The following is a 16,842-nucleotide window of genomic DNA, read 5'->3' as shown; positions in this document are numbered from 1 at the left end:
CATGTTTATATGTGTATAAAAAATTTACATTCTATCTTGACGCGAACTATTAACTAAGGAAAACATGTTCTGGATGCAAATGAATAATAAGTGAATAATAAGAGAGTGTAAACAACTTTTAAGATCATGTATGACACGTTAACCTGAAATATCTTCCATTGTCTTCTGCTTTTCATTGATTTCACGACTTTTTATCAAATAATTACAGTTTTGTTAAATGTATTTGATAACTGTATCTCATACAATTTCTATATTCATTTACAAATTGCTACTGTTATCGTGCAGTTATGGCATATTTTAAGGAAAACGCGAATTGTTCTTTGAGGATATTATTAAAGTCTACTGCTCACTAATCATAGATTTTCCTTGTGCACAGGCAAGCAGTTTGTCTAATAATAATAATAATTTCGTAAAGCAAATGGCTCGAGTGTTAGTTTACGTGCGGTCCGTTTATGCAATCTCCATGGATATAAAATTGGACAACAAAATGGACGTAAGTACCTTTTGAAACATCATTCGATAAGTGAACTTTGACCGTATTGAATAATGTATTTTGTTTCTACAAATCTTGGTTAATATAACATATTAAGCTAATGTTTATGTACCACTTTCTTTAACTATTTCAATATGACAATGTAAGATTTGCTTCTTTGGCCGTTCTGACGCAAACTTATGATTTGTAATAGAAATGAAATTTAATTGTTGAATTAAAAGGAATTTCCACGATGGTACATAAAATTTTGTATAATGTATCTGTCAATTATAAGACTACTTTGGCCAACGCGCTATGATCTCTTGCGTCTATACTTTATATATTATGGCTCAATAATAATACATGGATTAAAAATACTAAAGTAATGCAGAATGTCTAGCATCGATGCAACCGTGTTTATTATTGTTATCAATATAATATTTAATTGCTCCGTTGTAGAGTAATGAGTTTATGCGAATGTGATCATTTTACAATTAAATTTCATTTACATATTTTATTTTATAAAAATGGAAATATTGAATTACAAATGATTTTCATTAATATGTTAATATTTAGTACACTGATTATGTTTGCCATTTGTGTTATTATCATTTGTTATTAATTTTCCTCGGCTTGTAGAATATAAAATTGATATTTATGTAATATCGTGATGTAATATGTTTACAAAGAGTGGACAATAGAGATGTTAATCAGACAGAAAAGACGATTGTTGATTAACTTGAACTATTCATACCAAACGTACAGAAAACAACGCAATCCACACTCTCTCGGCAACGCCACTCGCAACCTCCGTCTCCGCTCAACTCGCACTCTGCTTCTCGACTCGCAACTGCTCCTCGACTCACACTCTCTGGCCGTTGTCCCATTCTATTGCCTTTTTCCTAGGCCCACCGCACACGTGTTCTGCAGACGCTCGTAGCCAGGGTCACGTAGGTCTTTTCCACGAAACTATGCACTTGAAAAGACCGATGACACATTGATGGGCCCGACGGCGCCTCGGCTCTCGCGACACTGTTCATAGTTCGCCCGATATTTCCCAGGCCTTTCGTCCACGATACTACATTTATACATATATAAATATGTTTTATGTAATATTAATGTAAATCGCTGTTGTATCGTGAAATGTTATCTATTTATTCGTACGATACCAAGTGGATTAGTAAGAAAGATTAGATTTTCATCATATTAATGCGTCGAAGCATACGAGCGTTGAAACAACGTATGTTGTAAAAAATATATTGCCGTATAATGGATTAATACTCACAGATGTACCAGGAACGTTCATCACTGGGAACGTGCGCTACCTGTTCACTGATGTATTTATATAAATACGGGCATTGGATTCAACTGAGGCGTTTTGTAACGTATAACTTTAAATAGAGCAGGTCACACGAACGTATCGCTGGTTATTCGTTATCAGTTCGATGAGTACGTATTTTTTATGTATGTCCAGCGATTATTCTATAGCGAATAGTTGTATCGGAATGAAAACTTTTCTATTTTGTGCAAGGATTTTCAGATTTGTTTATTATAAATCATTTGTTATTGCAAAAATCATTTGTATAAATCAAATTATTTACAGTTTTTAACGCACTTCGATATCGATTCAGATTAAAAAGAAATATTATTGGAGTTTTACAACACAATGTCGCGAACGTTCCGTCAAGCATGGTTTACGCCACAGTCAAGAACAATCGCTATTTTTGAGAACTAGAAATTTAGCGCTTCGACCATCTGCGTGTCAGCACACTGATAGGGCGTGAGTAATTGTTCCGCCAGCTCTGCAAAACAGACGACGCTCGTATGCCGTGACTTCTACGTACGTACGAAATGACTGTGAAACGTATGCCCGTTTTAACGCTCGTGTAACCTTATGCCCAGGTTTAAAGCTGTATGCGTTATGAAAAGTATTGCTGCTGTGGGTTTATATACAAAATTTTTCCGCACACAGTTATAACGAGGCACAGATACGCGTGTGCGTTTACCCGCGTGTATATATATTCTTATACAAATTGGCAACATAGTGAAAGGGAGGAATTTTGCATATGTCCCTTACTGCCCGAACAGCATCGGGACAGTAGTTCTAGTATAGTCTAGCGTAGAAAATTCGTTGAGCAGCCTGTATAGCTGAAACGTATCGTAATGACGCTACGCATCGACTCCAAAGTATCGTGAAATGACATCAGTATATCAATATATACATAATATATACCCAATGGCTTTGCCTACCAATTAAGGAAATAATATTACTTTCTGCATCGATGCAAGCCAATATACACCATAAAAGATCAAAAAACGTTGATGCGTTCATCGTATCAGCGTATGTAAGCACCGTTGGCAGTCACGTTTTCCTTCTTTTTGACCAGTTACTACCATTGACTGTTTCTCACACCGGTTACTGATCGCGATTGATTCTACAATATCTTCCATCGAATTGGATACAAATATTGCTACTTTAAACAATTCATGGTGATTTTTGTAAACTTTTTGAGTTGTTTTTTTATATTTTCAAATGATATTGAATTTTTAGAGCTTTGCATGGTGTTTGTTGCTCTGTCGTATATTTCATTTCTCATTTATAATATACAATTTGTTAAACATATAGAAGAACCGCTCGTTGCTTTGTACCAATTTGTTACTTGGAAGAATACATTCATGAAATAACGTTAAACAACCATGTTAAAAATATCGTATGCGAATCTGATTTTTCTTCCATTTGAATATAATTGAAAGTTGAATATAATCCACTTCACTACACAATAGTTTGAAAATATCGATCGGCCATGTCCTATGATAAATGTTAGGAGTTGAGGAAAAGTTTCGTAGCAATTCTAATGAAGCTGTAAATTTACACAAAATTTACACCTCTCTTCTTATGTATGTAGTATTCTGGATTTGTGCAGTTATGTTTTTCATGTTTTTAATGGTAGAACCTGGCTAACTCATAAACATGGCGTCATAAAGCGTTCTTTCTACTATCTAGTTTTGTAGCTCTATACATAGTTTTCTATCCAACCCATGATATTTATGACACGATTGGCTTCAATTACTAGGCTAGGACTGTTTCATAGATTTTTCGTTTTTTAGAATGTTACGTTAGGTTTGTATATTTTTTTCAGCCTTCTGACTATGCAATAAGAATAAAAGAAGAGCCAATCGATCCGGAGATCTGCGATGATTTGTCGCCAGTTGATACGAATACAGGGAATGAAAATGAAACAGCGACGTTTAAAGGTGAATCTTCGGATGACGTTTATTCTGAAGACGAAGAATTCGCGTTTCCTCAAGAAAGTACGTATCTAGAAAATAAGAAATCGGATCCTGATAAACGAAAAAGTAAGCATAAAGTACCTTCAAACAACAGAAGAAGTTGCAACGTTTGTTTGTTAACTTTTCGAACTAAACATTTATTTGATCAGCATAACAAATTATATACCTGTAATGTATTTAAGTGTAATAATTGCACTGCGATTTTCACTATGCATTTTTCCTTGATACGTCATTTAAAGAAGCAATGTCGTACGAAACAATTGTCTGGATATAGATGTAATTTTTGTAGCCGAAGGTTTTCCTTTAAAAGACATATCCAATCTCATTTATTCCATGCGCATGGGAACGCAATATTTTCTGGTGAAAGCAAAATCACGAAAACATCTGCTGAATCGTTAGGAAAGTCGAATCATTCGGATGGTATAGCCATGGCAGAATCAAATACTTCACACAGTCCCTGCCCAAAAAACGTAGATAGCTCAATAAATATACCTTTGATACCATCTAATAGTTTAAACAGTACATCCATCAAGGGTTCGAACAGCAATATCAAGTCTACGCACACGAAATGGTTAAACGATTCGCATTGTACACAGTCGAAAAGGATGAAGCAGACCGTCCTTACAGGCTTCATATCGACGTACAAAGACAAACCGAATGACAAATGGGTTAGCCCGGAAAAAGTTATCGATACGGAGAATATTCCTGTTACTGCGACTATTATTCCAACTTCAACGTTCGACACATTTAGTAACAAGACATCAACTGCTGCAGAAGTTATTCAGACGTCTACTTCTGTTGAGCGAATCGAATCTCCTGTTAGGAAACGACCATTTGTTCAAACTCATGTGAATTTAAAAACAATGATATCTTTATTAAGGAACGAAATAAAAGCTGAACCTGGAAGCTCTAATACCTCGCGCAATACGCCTTACAACCTTAGGTCAGTGAAAAGATGTTTTTCTTCTTTATATGATTTTTACGATTTATTGGAGTTTGAGACCTTTGGAAGATCAAGACAATCTTTTAAAACAAACAAGTTCCTCTATATATTTGACCAAAGTAGAAGATCTGCACCTGAAGTTAAGTATAAAGAATGCGTGGTCCGTTTGGAGAAATGCGACAAATTCTTGGAGCCTACTAGTTTTGTGTCAGGCGAAGACGAAGACGAAAACTAAAAGGAAAAGGAAAACGAAGACGCTTTCAAGCAAGCAGTATCGAAAAATGTGAAAGAGGAATTTGAAGGTTTTCGTGAAACAAGCTCGACATGTAACTTGCCTTTGAAAGCTGACATGATTCCTTGCACTACTTGTGGAACACAATTCTGAACACTTAAAAATTTGTGCATACACGAACGCATCTATCGCCAAACAGCCACAGAAAAGTGTAACGTTTGTAACACGATGTTTTCCATTAAAAGATTCTTACAGTTTCACATGCTTGCTACTCATGCGCCTTCGTGTTCGGTGAACTACAAATTCTTTTGTAAGTTCTGCGATGAAGGATTTGTTAAGAAACAGAGTTTTCAAATTCACGAACGACATTTGCATATTGGGCAAGATTCTAGGCTGGTGTTGAATTCCGATTGCGCTGTGGAAGATAAACCAATCTGTAATATATGCCATTTGTTATTCGAATCCTACGAACGTTTAGTCGAGCATGACACGTATTATTACAAGGGCAATGATTTTTTATGCGCAATATGTGGTAAATCGTTTCAAGGAATGTACAAGTTGGAGCATTATCAGGACGAATCATGGAAATTGTACCCTTACAAATGCGATACTTGTAACGAAGGCTTCAGCTACGAATCACATCTCCACGCAGATAAGCTACACGTTCATTCGCACGATTCGCCCGCGAGGCGCGCGACCGCGATATATTGGATCAGACTTTTCGCATGTGTTCATGGTTCTTTGGATAAATTAAGATAATCGTAAAATAAAAGCATAGAGAATATTTAATTCTTTGATTTATAGGTCGTTTCAAAATCAATTTTCACGCTATTATACTGAAGAATCGGGCTAGATTGAGACGTACAATAAACACGCCAAGTACACACACACACGAAGCAAATGATTTCGAAGTGTTCTTTAAGTCATGTATTCGCATTTTCCATGACACGCATGAAATGTATCGATATTTGTTGAAATATACTTGTTACGACCGTTCGCGGAGAGACGCGGTCGCGAGGAAAACGCGTCAGCGAGGGGCGTAACTTCTCGCTACGATTCGGTGAATCGACGCCGCGAAGTAGTCGTTCCCCTGATTCGGTTAGGATAACAGAGGTGGTTGATTGAATATGACACAGTAGTAAGTTATATTTCACCGTTTATTCCACAACTTCTAACGAGGATAGTTACACTGGTGCGTGTGTACGAGATGAGTGAGTGACTGATCTGCGGGTGTGTATACCCGCTCGAAGGATGTTGACCGTTCGAAGGATGTGAAATCAGTGTTCTTGGGAGACGATGCTGTCTCGGAGGAAGGCTAAGGATCGATGTCTCTAGCGCACGGGACCATCGGATTTGTTGGAGCCGATGTTATTTAGGAGAGTGAGGGAATAGGCTTCGTTTTTAATTGGTTAAACGAAGGGTCTTAACTGCCCTCGAGAGAAAGTGATTAATGGGGGGAAAGTTGCCGCGTGCGTGACAAAAACACAACTTTCCCTTGTCCTGCCGTGGTAGACAATAGTGTTTAGCAACTCCTCGGGACCAGATGTTTGTTTTGTTTAAAGGACCTTTTCTAAGAAATCTATGATTTATGGACGGTGCTTAAGGCTATTGAGGGTACGCCGTACGGAAGAGCGGACCTCTGGTGTCCGTCTGGCCCGCGGTGTGTGACCTGGGCCAGGCAGAGAGTCGCGCGGCGTAACAATACTATACAAGACAAATCGACGCTTCTGACCTAGTACGAACTGCGCTCGGCTCAAACATCGAGCATTGAGTGAAGTTTGGGTGTCAGCCTTAGGCGCTTCCTGTTCATTGTTTGCGATGGTCTCAGTTTGTTGAAGCAGAATATGTCAAGCATTCTAGGCTAGACGACCAGCCAGAAAACGAGCGAACTAGATATTCCATTCTGTCTCTAACTTTATTTAATATACATCGTTTTGTTCACATAAGAGATAAAGAGATCTAATCGCGTTATCGTATCGTTTACTAAGTGCCGATTGAAGCAGCTTAATGAAAATTATGATAAATCGAGTAATAAATCTGCTTTTCTTTGAACGCGTTATATTTATGTGCTTTCATATACGTATATGTTTCTGTGTGTGTGTGTGCGTGAGCGTGTGCATGCGTGCGTACGTGTGTATTTTATCAAGTACGTTGATCACTACCCCATTTCATTATTGTAAAAGTTTTTGTTAAAGCGAGTTTTTCGTTCGACGTGCGCGTTTGCGGATCTTCATATTTTATAAATTGTTTTTGGTCAGCGTAAATGTTTGAAGAAGTTAGAAAATAAATGAAGCGAGGGTAAGTAAATGTTGCAATTTCTTTTCTTAATTGATCTGATATTGGTCATTTTTCTTCTATTGCAATGTTTATTCGCTATGATTATTCGTTTAAACGTCCGCTCGATATAATAATTACAACATCCGTTAAAAAATGGATAAACCTATTATTGAATTTGATATTGAGATTTTAAAAAAATTCATTTCGTTTATCTCACGTGGAATGATTATATGATATGTTTCATATTTGACAGATGACTAATTTAAATATGAATCGTAATTACAATTTTCATTATGAAATGATGTATTTACTTACCCAGCTATCGATTAATGACGTCGAATGATAATTGTACGGGAACGATAATGTTTTGTAATGTGCAATTTTAATTTTACGTTAAATATTAAGTAAATAAATATTTCAATTTCCATCACAGTGCCGGTCGTACAATACGATAATCGGGAGGAACATGAGACCAAGAACGATATGTATCGCTATGAAAGCGCGAATGAAAATTGTCGTATTAGAATTTCTATAAAGACATAAGAATTGACGTTTATATCACAGAATAGTTGCAGCGTGTAATCGAATAAATTGGTTGTTTCACAGCGGGAAAATGAACTATTTTTACGAGCTTTCACCGGTTCTGCCGTACAACGAAACGAACAGTTGAGCAGTTATAAGAGCTAACGTTTGTATTTTCTAAAATTTAGAAAGCTTGTAAACTTAATAGATTGCTCGGGAAATTTGTAGATTTTAGTAGTACGATGTGTACTGTTTCTAAAAGTGTAGGTATTCTTTAATAAATTACATTTTCCAGAAAATAATGTAAACTCTTTCCCCGTGTAAACTACGACAGTCGTACAACCTTTGTTGCTGTACGAACCAACACTCTCGCATTCGGAACGTTGTGTATGACTCGCGTTAATTAAAAGACGCGACATGAAGTTAAAATTATGTCTTTGTATACTCGGGACTCGAAATAGGGTGAACTTGAATACAGCACTTTGATTCGAGACGTTTTGTACAAGCAACGTTAATTAGAAGATTGAAGCTACGAGAAAATAACGACGTATTTGTCGGGTTATGCTGTTCCATCCTGTTTTCACCGCGATAATCGATCAGCAGTGACTGCGCTAAAACAAATCCTCTCTATGGAAACATGAAGCGTCTTTGTGTCAGAAGAAATACAATTTTACAGATTCTGCCAATAACCAGGATTTAGAAATTTAAACCGAAGCTTCTATCGAATTTAATCTGAAGTATGTTAAGATGGATCGTTCGAGTGGAAAAGAAAAAAAGAAAAGTACATCGAATTAGAGGAATTCCAAAGAGAACTCCACCAGTTATAATCTCGAGTAAAGTTTCATCGGTGTGGTAACTTATGCAAAGTTGTTCAATGTTGCCGAAGATCACCTAAAGTGAAACACGAACGAAAAGTAGAGAAAACATTTTACTACATTATAGATTTTAATGGCAAAATAGAAAGCACTTTAAAGAAAAATGGACCTTTGCCCAATACATATCCAAAAGGGAAAGGTATAGGACATTTTGATAAAATCCAGAGGTGTCCGATCAAAATTAGGGTGAGAGAGAGGCTAGTGTTACGTTTTGTCTGGCTCGTTTTGGTTGCGTTGCCGTTAATTTTTGAATTTAGATTAAATTGTAGTATTGTCTGTTATTTAATGCAATTTGAAATTAAACTCCACGTTTCGGCTAACCTGCTATGCGCAGGAGTACTGGCACGGGAGGGGATTAAAATTGGTGAAAATAAATGTTCGCTTAATCCTGCTATATTATTAGACAAATATTCTTCACAAAAAAAATGTTTATTCGTATTCTAATTGGATATTGACAGAATAGTCGTTGAAATTTCGAATGCTCGGAGTTACAATCGTTCACAATACGTTTCGCTCTTATTAATTACAAGATTTTAATTTCGATAGATTTCCGATAGTTTACAAATTGACAAATACAAACACGTCGATTAGCAAGACTAACAAGAATTGGAAACTAATAAAACAAAGAACTAAAAGCTAAAGAACTAAAGGACTAAAGAACCTAACAGCTGAGAGCAAAACTAAGAGCTAAAGGAATTAAGAGCTGAAAACTAAGGAACTGAAGAATTAAAAAACAAAGGAATTGAGAAATTAAGAGCTAGAGGAATTAAGAATTAATCCCTATGAACAAGAAATTACTTGCCAGGAAATGGGAACTGATCGCCAAGAACCAAGGAGTTAATCACCAAGAACTGAGAAAACTAATCACCCAAAACTGAGGAATTAACTACTCTAAAACTAAGGAATTATTACCGCTTCTTCTATGCCGCTACGCTTATTTATATTTAGGTCTGCCGTGGAGGGGTTGTCATGTGACGGGTTATTCCGTGGGGGTTGTGAGGTTCGAATTTGGTTTATATACAAATTGTTAAAATTCATTTAAATTTCAAATTGGAACGCTCACTCGCGCTATTGGTAGTTTTAGCCTACGTTACGGCGCGTGCGCAGCGCGGGACGTGACACTAGCCATATTTATCAGGTCGACGGTTGTATTGCGTTTCAATTGCGGCACGGTAAGTTAACGAGAATTGAATTTCAACGGAGGAGATCCGGAGTATGGGTGCCGGCCCATTCCATGCACGTTCCCTGAGAACGTCACATACAACACGGGTATAATATCAACGGCGTGCTCTAACGTGCCTCTGTTATCTTGTCGTCCTTCAGTCACGCTATTTTCACCTCGGCCCCGAATGAAATTCGTTTTTTTCATTTATGTAGTATCGTGGACGAAAGGCCTGGGAAATATCGGACGAACTATGAACAGTGTCGCGAGAGCCGAGGCGCCGTCGGGCCCATCAATGTGTCATCGGTCGTTTCAAGTGCATAGTTTCGTGGAAAAGACCTACGTGACCCTGGCCACGAGCGTCTGCAGAACACGTGTGCGGTGGGCCTAGGAAAAGGGCAATAGAATGCGACAATAGTTAGTCGAAAAACAGTGTGTGCGAGTCGAGAAACAGAGCGCGAGTCGAGAACGAGAGTGCGAGCGGAGAAGCCGAGTGCGAGTCGAGCGGAGACGGAGGTTGCGAGTGGCGTTGCCGAGAGAGTGTGGATTGCGCTGTGCTCTGTACGTTTGGTATGAATAGTTCAAGTTAAGCCACAATCGTCTTCTCTGTCTGATTAACATCTCTATTGTCCACGTTTTGTAAACATATTACATCACGATATTACATATTTTTGGGGGCTCAGCCGGGATTGGACAAGACAGAAAACGAAACGGTTTAACGGAGCTATTGGAGCTAATTGTGAATTTACCGGTACGCGGTGCGGTAAAAGACGATATCGTTGACTGTTTAAGTTTGTGTTGTGTGAAAAATGGCCAACGTCGGGGACGAACGATTGTCGGGTGAAGAGGGTTCGACGCTGGAGGAGCTGAGGAATAAGCTCGCGCGAATGAACCTCCCTATATCGGGTGCGAGGTCAGTGCTGATTGCAAGGCTGAATCGGGCGTGTAGGGCTGGACAATCGTATCGTAAGGGATCGACGGGCGGTGAAGAGCTAACCGGTCAACGAGATTTAGAAAATGTACAGAGAGCTGAGCGTGATTGCAACGAAGGTGAGGATGTTGAGAAAATGAATACGAAGGAGTTGAAGGAGCGCCTCGCTAGTTTGGGTTTAAAAACGACGGGAAGAAAAGTAGAGTTACGCGCACGGCTACGAGCGGCCATGGATGGTAACGACATATCGTCGGAAGAAGAAAGCGACGACGAAAGTGAGGATGAAGATGACAAGAAAAACGCAAGAGGATACAAGAGAGATACGCGAAGGGTGCATCAGGACCGTGACGAATGTTGTCGAAGGGCATGTGTTGGTTCGACACTGAGTTTTAGAGACGTCGAAGATGCATTAGAGTCGTTTAGTGGCAACAGAGGTGAAAATGTCGAACGATGGTTCGAGTCGTTCGAGGAAGTCGCTGATACGTGCATGTGGTCGGATGGGCAGAAGGCAGTCTACGCGAGGAAGCTGCTGAAGGGATCAGCGAAAATATTTGCGAGCTTCGAGTGTCATGCCAGGACTTGGCATGAGTTGAAGAGGGGGCTAGTGAAAGAATTTTCGAGGAAAGTCAACAGTAGGCAAGTTCATCAAAAACTTGAAGAAACAAAAAAGGAGAGTGATGAAGCATGTTTGGCTTACATGTACCGCATGCTCGAAATAGCCAGCCATGTGGACATGGAGGAGGAAGCAAAGGTGGAATACATAGTAGATGGAATAATCGACGACGAGAACAATAAGGCTGTATTGTACGGCGCTACGTCAATCAAAGGGTTGAGGAAGAGGTTAGTGATGTACGAAGAGCAGAAGAGGCGCAGAGCAAAGTCGATTGTGAAGCCGGCTAAAACCCAGAAGAACGGGAAGCCCAGTCAATCTGTAGATGCAATGAAGAAAAGAAGATGCTTCATTTGCGGTAGTGAGGATCATCTAAGTGTTAAGTGTCCGGAGAGGGGAGAAGGTGTTAGGTGTTTCAAATGCAACGAGCTTGGACATGTGGCGGCGAATTGTACAGCGCGACAAGTAAAGACTTACGTAATCTCAAGACCGGAGAGGAAAAAGTACGTGAAGGACGTGTCGATAGATGGCTGCAGGTTTGTCTCGTTAGTGGATACAGGTAGTGACCTTACGTTCATACGAGCGGATGAGTATGTGAGGTTAGGATCACCACCTCTGGGAAACTGCAAACTTAAGTTTGATGGTTTTGGTTCCGCTGGCAATAGTACCTGGGGCGAGTTCACAAGGGTAATGACGGTCGACGGGTACGACTTTACTGTCACTCTGCATGTTGTCTCGAATAAGGTAATGACAAGACACAGTCTACTCTTAGGTACCGACTTTTTAGACCAGGTAGAGTTGCGAGTCAAACGGGGCGAGGTGACATTTTTACGACTCGACGATCAGACCGACGGTCACGAGGACGCGCCGGATGTACTGAGGGTAAACGCGATAGAACAATCCGACGAGATCGACTTGTCACATGTACGAGAATCTCATTACCGTGAAGCCATTCGGGATATTATTAAAGGGTATAGGCCGGAGAAGAAGCGAGACGTCGGAATAACCGAGAAAATAGTTCTGAAAAGCGACAAACCGGTAGCGCGAAGACCGCGAAGACTGGCGCCGTCGGAAAGAAAGGAAGTAGATGATCTGATGGAAGCGTGGATAAACGAGGGTGTCATCAAATCGTCAGACTTGGAGTATGCGAGTCCGATAGGTGTAGTTAGAAAGAAAGATTTGTGTGTGCGTGTGGCTAGATGGGCCTTGTTACTAGGCGAGATTACGTATCAGGTCATCGGCCGTCATCGGCCGGGGAAAAGTATGCAGCATGTAGATGCTCCGAGTAGGAACCCCCTGCCGAGCACTATGTATGTAACGGAGAGTGAAGACGGGCTGATTGCACGGTTGAGAAGGGCACGGAACAAGGACATCGAAGTCCGTAGGATTTTGGACGCCGCAACGTGCAGTCAGGCCGATGGGCAGGTAGTAAGAAACAATATTTTGTATAAGGAGTGTGAGGACGATGTGCTAATAGTAGTATCGAAGGCGATGCGGGCTCAGGTAGTCAGGCAAGCGCACGAGCGTGGGCATTTCGAGGTTACCAAAACAGAAGCTATGGTCAAGAAGGACTTCTGGTTCAAGGGGTTACGCGAAAGGGTCGAACACGTGGTATCCAACTGCCTTGACTGTAGCCTAACCGAACGAAACATAGGTAAGCTAGAAGGGAACCTGCGAAATTACAAGAAAAGAAGAAAGCGTGCGAAGCAGTACCTGAGGAAGGACCCGTGCACACCTCGATTTTATGAAACCTTGGGTCCTAAATGCCGAAAGTGACGCATCTGATGACAGCGAGATAGAAGGCAACATCTGAGGGCAGATGTTATTGCAGGATGGCCGAATGTAGTATCGTGGACGAAAGGCCTGGGAAATATCGGACGAACTATGAACAGTGTCGCGAGAGCCGAGGCGCCGTCGGGCCCATCAATGTGTCATCGGTCGTTTCAAGTGCATAGTTTCGTGGAAAAGACCTACGTGACCCTGGCCACGAGCGTCTGCAGAACACGTGTGCGGTGGGCCTAGGAAAAGGGCAATAGAATGCGACAATAGTTAGTCGAAAAACAGTGTGTGCGAGTCGAGAAACAGAGCGCGAGTCGAGAACGAGAGTGCGAGCGGAGAAGCCGAGTGCGAGTCGAGCGGAGACGGAGGTTGCGAGTGGCGTTGCCGAGAGAGTGTGGATTGCGCTGTGCTCTGTACGTTTGGTATGAATAGTTCAAGTTAAGCCACAATCGTCTTCTCTGTCTGATTAACATCTCTATTGTCCACGTTTTGTAAACATATTACATCACGATATTACATTTATTTAATTTAAATTTTACAATTTGTCCAGTAGGACATTTGGTAAAAAATTATAGCTTAGTGGTATAATAATATAACATGTGGATGGTTAACCCCAGCGAGGTTCCATCTTCCAAGTTGTTTATATTTTATTTCTATTGTGAGGTCTGTGGGATGCTTCTTCTTCAGTCTTCTTTCTATTATGGTTTTATTCGATTCAGCAATCATATGGTTTGGGTGTGTTACAAGTCTTCCTTTATACTTTTTTGCATATCTATCGATTTCCTCTTTGGCTGTTGGAATTTTTAAATCTTTTCGTAAGTCTTCATTTCTGACGTACCATGGAGCGTTAACTATTGTCCTTAAAATTTTTGCTTGCTCTGTTTCTATTTTATTTATGTGACTCATTGCTGCCGTCCCCCATAGTGGGACTCCATATGTCCAGATTGGTTTGATTATTGTTTTGTATATATTTAGTTTATTCATTATGCTTAATTTAGATTTTTGCCAGTTTTTATTGCAAAGCGACTCTGACTTGTTATAAAGTAATGGTTTGCTTATATATTCTAATATAATTGGTGTATGGTCGGAGTTAAGCTCAAGGCTGGTTGTTATTTTTAATTGGCTTACGTTTAGTCCTTTTGTTACTGCAAAATCCAACAGGTCAGGTATTTTATCGAGGTCTGTCGACCAGTAAGTTGGTTTTCCTGTAGATAGTACGTTAAGGTTGCTGCTTCTAATGTATTTTTCTAATGTTCTTGTTAAGGAAATTCGAGGATTTGGGAATACAAATTATTGACTATATTTCCCACACAACAGTTATACATCTATATTACTCTCTGAAGAACGTCTTGCACGCACGCTGGTCGCCAACCGACTATCCTAGATTCTTCTAACATCTGGCAACAGTCTTTTGTCTCCACTAGGACCTTGACGCCCTCTAACCCTTACACACACACTCTTATGTACAGTGTAAATGTATCACTTCCCTAACACGCCTCCTTACATTTATACTGTACACTTAATTTTATTTACATACTTGTCGAATTAACAAAATATTTAACATTTATCGCTTTATTTACATTTCTCTTATTTTACATTCATCCATGACCTAAACCTTTCAAATTTCACTCTACACAGTGCCTTCGTAAAAATATCCGCAGTGTTTTCTTCTGTACTTACTTTTATTATGTTTATCTTATTTTCCTTTACGTACTCGTGAACGTAGTGGTAATGAACTTCGATGTGTTTAGAATTTTTTGTAAAAGTTCCGTATTTTGCTATACTCATTACTCCAGAGTTATCCTCATAGATTTTTACAGGGTTATCGTCTACATTTACATCGAAGATTTTCATTAGTTCTCTGATAGTCATTACTTCGCTCACCGCTTCCGATAGAACTACATACTCTGCATACGTCGAGGCTTTTGTCACACACCTTTGTTTTTTAGACTTCCATCCAATTACATTTCCATACAATCTAATTACATACCCAGAAGTCGATTTCCTATCTATATGATCTCCTGCCCAATCAGCGTCCACATAACACTCTATCGTTTCGCACTTTTCATTTCTTTTATAATGTAGCCCTAAATCTCTAGTCCGGTACAAATATTTCAATATTCGCAAGGCATATTTAAAATGTGTCTCGTTACAACAATCTTGAAATCTACTCAGATAATTCACACTATAACTTATATCGGGTCTGGTATTTACACTAATATACAGCAATGCGCCAATTAAATTCTTGTATCCAATGTCCTCTCTATTTATCTCAGCTTTTTCAATTTTTAAGTTGGTCTCCATAGGTGTACAGTACAATTTGCTATTGTGTAATTTATATTTGTTTGCTAATGATTCTATGTATTTCTTTTGGTTTAATCTCATTTCATTTTTTAAATAATCATACTCTATATTTATTCCAAGATATTCTTTTACTTCACCTAAATCTTTCATTTCAAATTTATCAGTTAATAATTTTTTTACACTTTGTATCTTCCCTTTGTTTTTACTACAAATCAACAAATCGTCTACGTATATTAACAAATAAACAACATTTTCTCCCTCTCCATAAGTATATAGGCACAGCTCTATATTGTTCTTCTTAAAACCTAATCTCGTCACATACTTATCAAAACACTCATACCAGTCCCTCGGACTTTCTTTTAACCCATAAAGCGCTTTCGATAATTTACAAACTCTATTCGTTCCGTCCGCATATCCCTTTGGTTGATTTACATATACCTCCGAGGTTACTTCACCATTTAAAAAGGCAGTTTCTACATCCATTTGCTCAATTATTAATCCATTTTGACAACAATATGATAGCAATATCTTAAAGGTCTGATTACTCGCCACTGGAGAATATATGTCATCGGCTACGTTTCTTTGTTGAAATCCCCTTACCACTAATCTAGCCTTATACCTGTCCTCTGATTTTTTCGTGTAAACCCATTTTACATCTAATACTTCTTTGCCTTTTACCCTTTCTACCAATTTCCAAGTTTTATTCTTATAGAGACATTCTATTTCCTTATCCATAGCCTGTTTCCAAACTTCATTATTTTCGCAACAAATCGCCTCCTCAAATGTACGAGGGATATCTACTTTACAATAATTTGCATGAATCTCGCAAATATTTTCCTTTTCTGGATACCTTACTGGAGTTTTCTTAATACGTGTAGATCTCCTAGGAGTGTTTGAGCTTTCAATACTACTATTATTTTCATCTTTCCTACCTTCTAACTCTTCCTTATCCATACCATCCAATGAATAGTTATCTTCGCTATCATTTCTATCTGCCTCTAATGAATTTTCCTCAAAACCGACACATTTAGTGTCTGTCTCAATGACCTCTACATGTCTAGCTATTGTTATTTTCCCACCTGATAAGACTCTGTATCCTACTTCACTATCCTAATAGAATTCCCATATCTGCCTTCTTGTCCCATTTGGAAACTCTTTTTTGTTCTGGCCTTCTTACAAAAACTTTACTACCATATAGATGTAGATTTTTAACATTTGGTTTTTTCCCGAAGAATATTTCAAAAGGTGGCTTTCTTTCTATAGTATTCGCTAATATTCGATTTTTCAAGTATGCCGCTGTACAAACTATTTCCGGCCAGTACCTTTTATGTACTTTCGCTTCCGCTAACAAGCAACGCGCCATGTCCATCACTGTTCTATTATACCTTTCCGCTGTCCCGTTTAATTCATGTACGTATGTTGGGCAATTATTTATTCTTATACC

The 16,842-nt window shown here is 39.0% G+C and overlaps 1 protein-coding gene across 1 annotated transcript; it reads left to right on the top strand.

The window, feature by feature from the left end:
* Nucleotides 1-55: 55 nt before the first annotated feature.
* Nucleotides 56-4,941, top strand: LOC117212767. Its single transcript, XM_033457792.1, has 3 exons — nucleotides 56-128; nucleotides 377-493; nucleotides 3,613-4,941. Exons 2-3 carry the CDS (start codon nucleotides 419-421, stop codon nucleotides 4,939-4,941), a joined length of 1,404 nt encoding a protein of 467 aa, XP_033313683.1. The 5' UTR covers nucleotides 56-128; nucleotides 377-418.
* The last annotated feature ends 11,901 nt before the right edge of the window (nucleotides 4,942-16,842 follow it).

The sequence above is a fragment of the Bombus bifarius genome, unplaced genomic scaffold (assembly GCF_011952205.1).
Source record: "Bombus bifarius isolate JDL3187 unplaced genomic scaffold, Bbif_JDL3187 scf7180000008372, whole genome shotgun sequence".
Classification (NCBI taxonomy): Eukaryota; Metazoa; Arthropoda; class Insecta; order Hymenoptera; family Apidae; genus Bombus; species Bombus bifarius.
The sequence above is the reverse complement of the archived record's forward strand: the minus strand, read 5'-3'. Positions and strand labels throughout refer to the sequence as shown.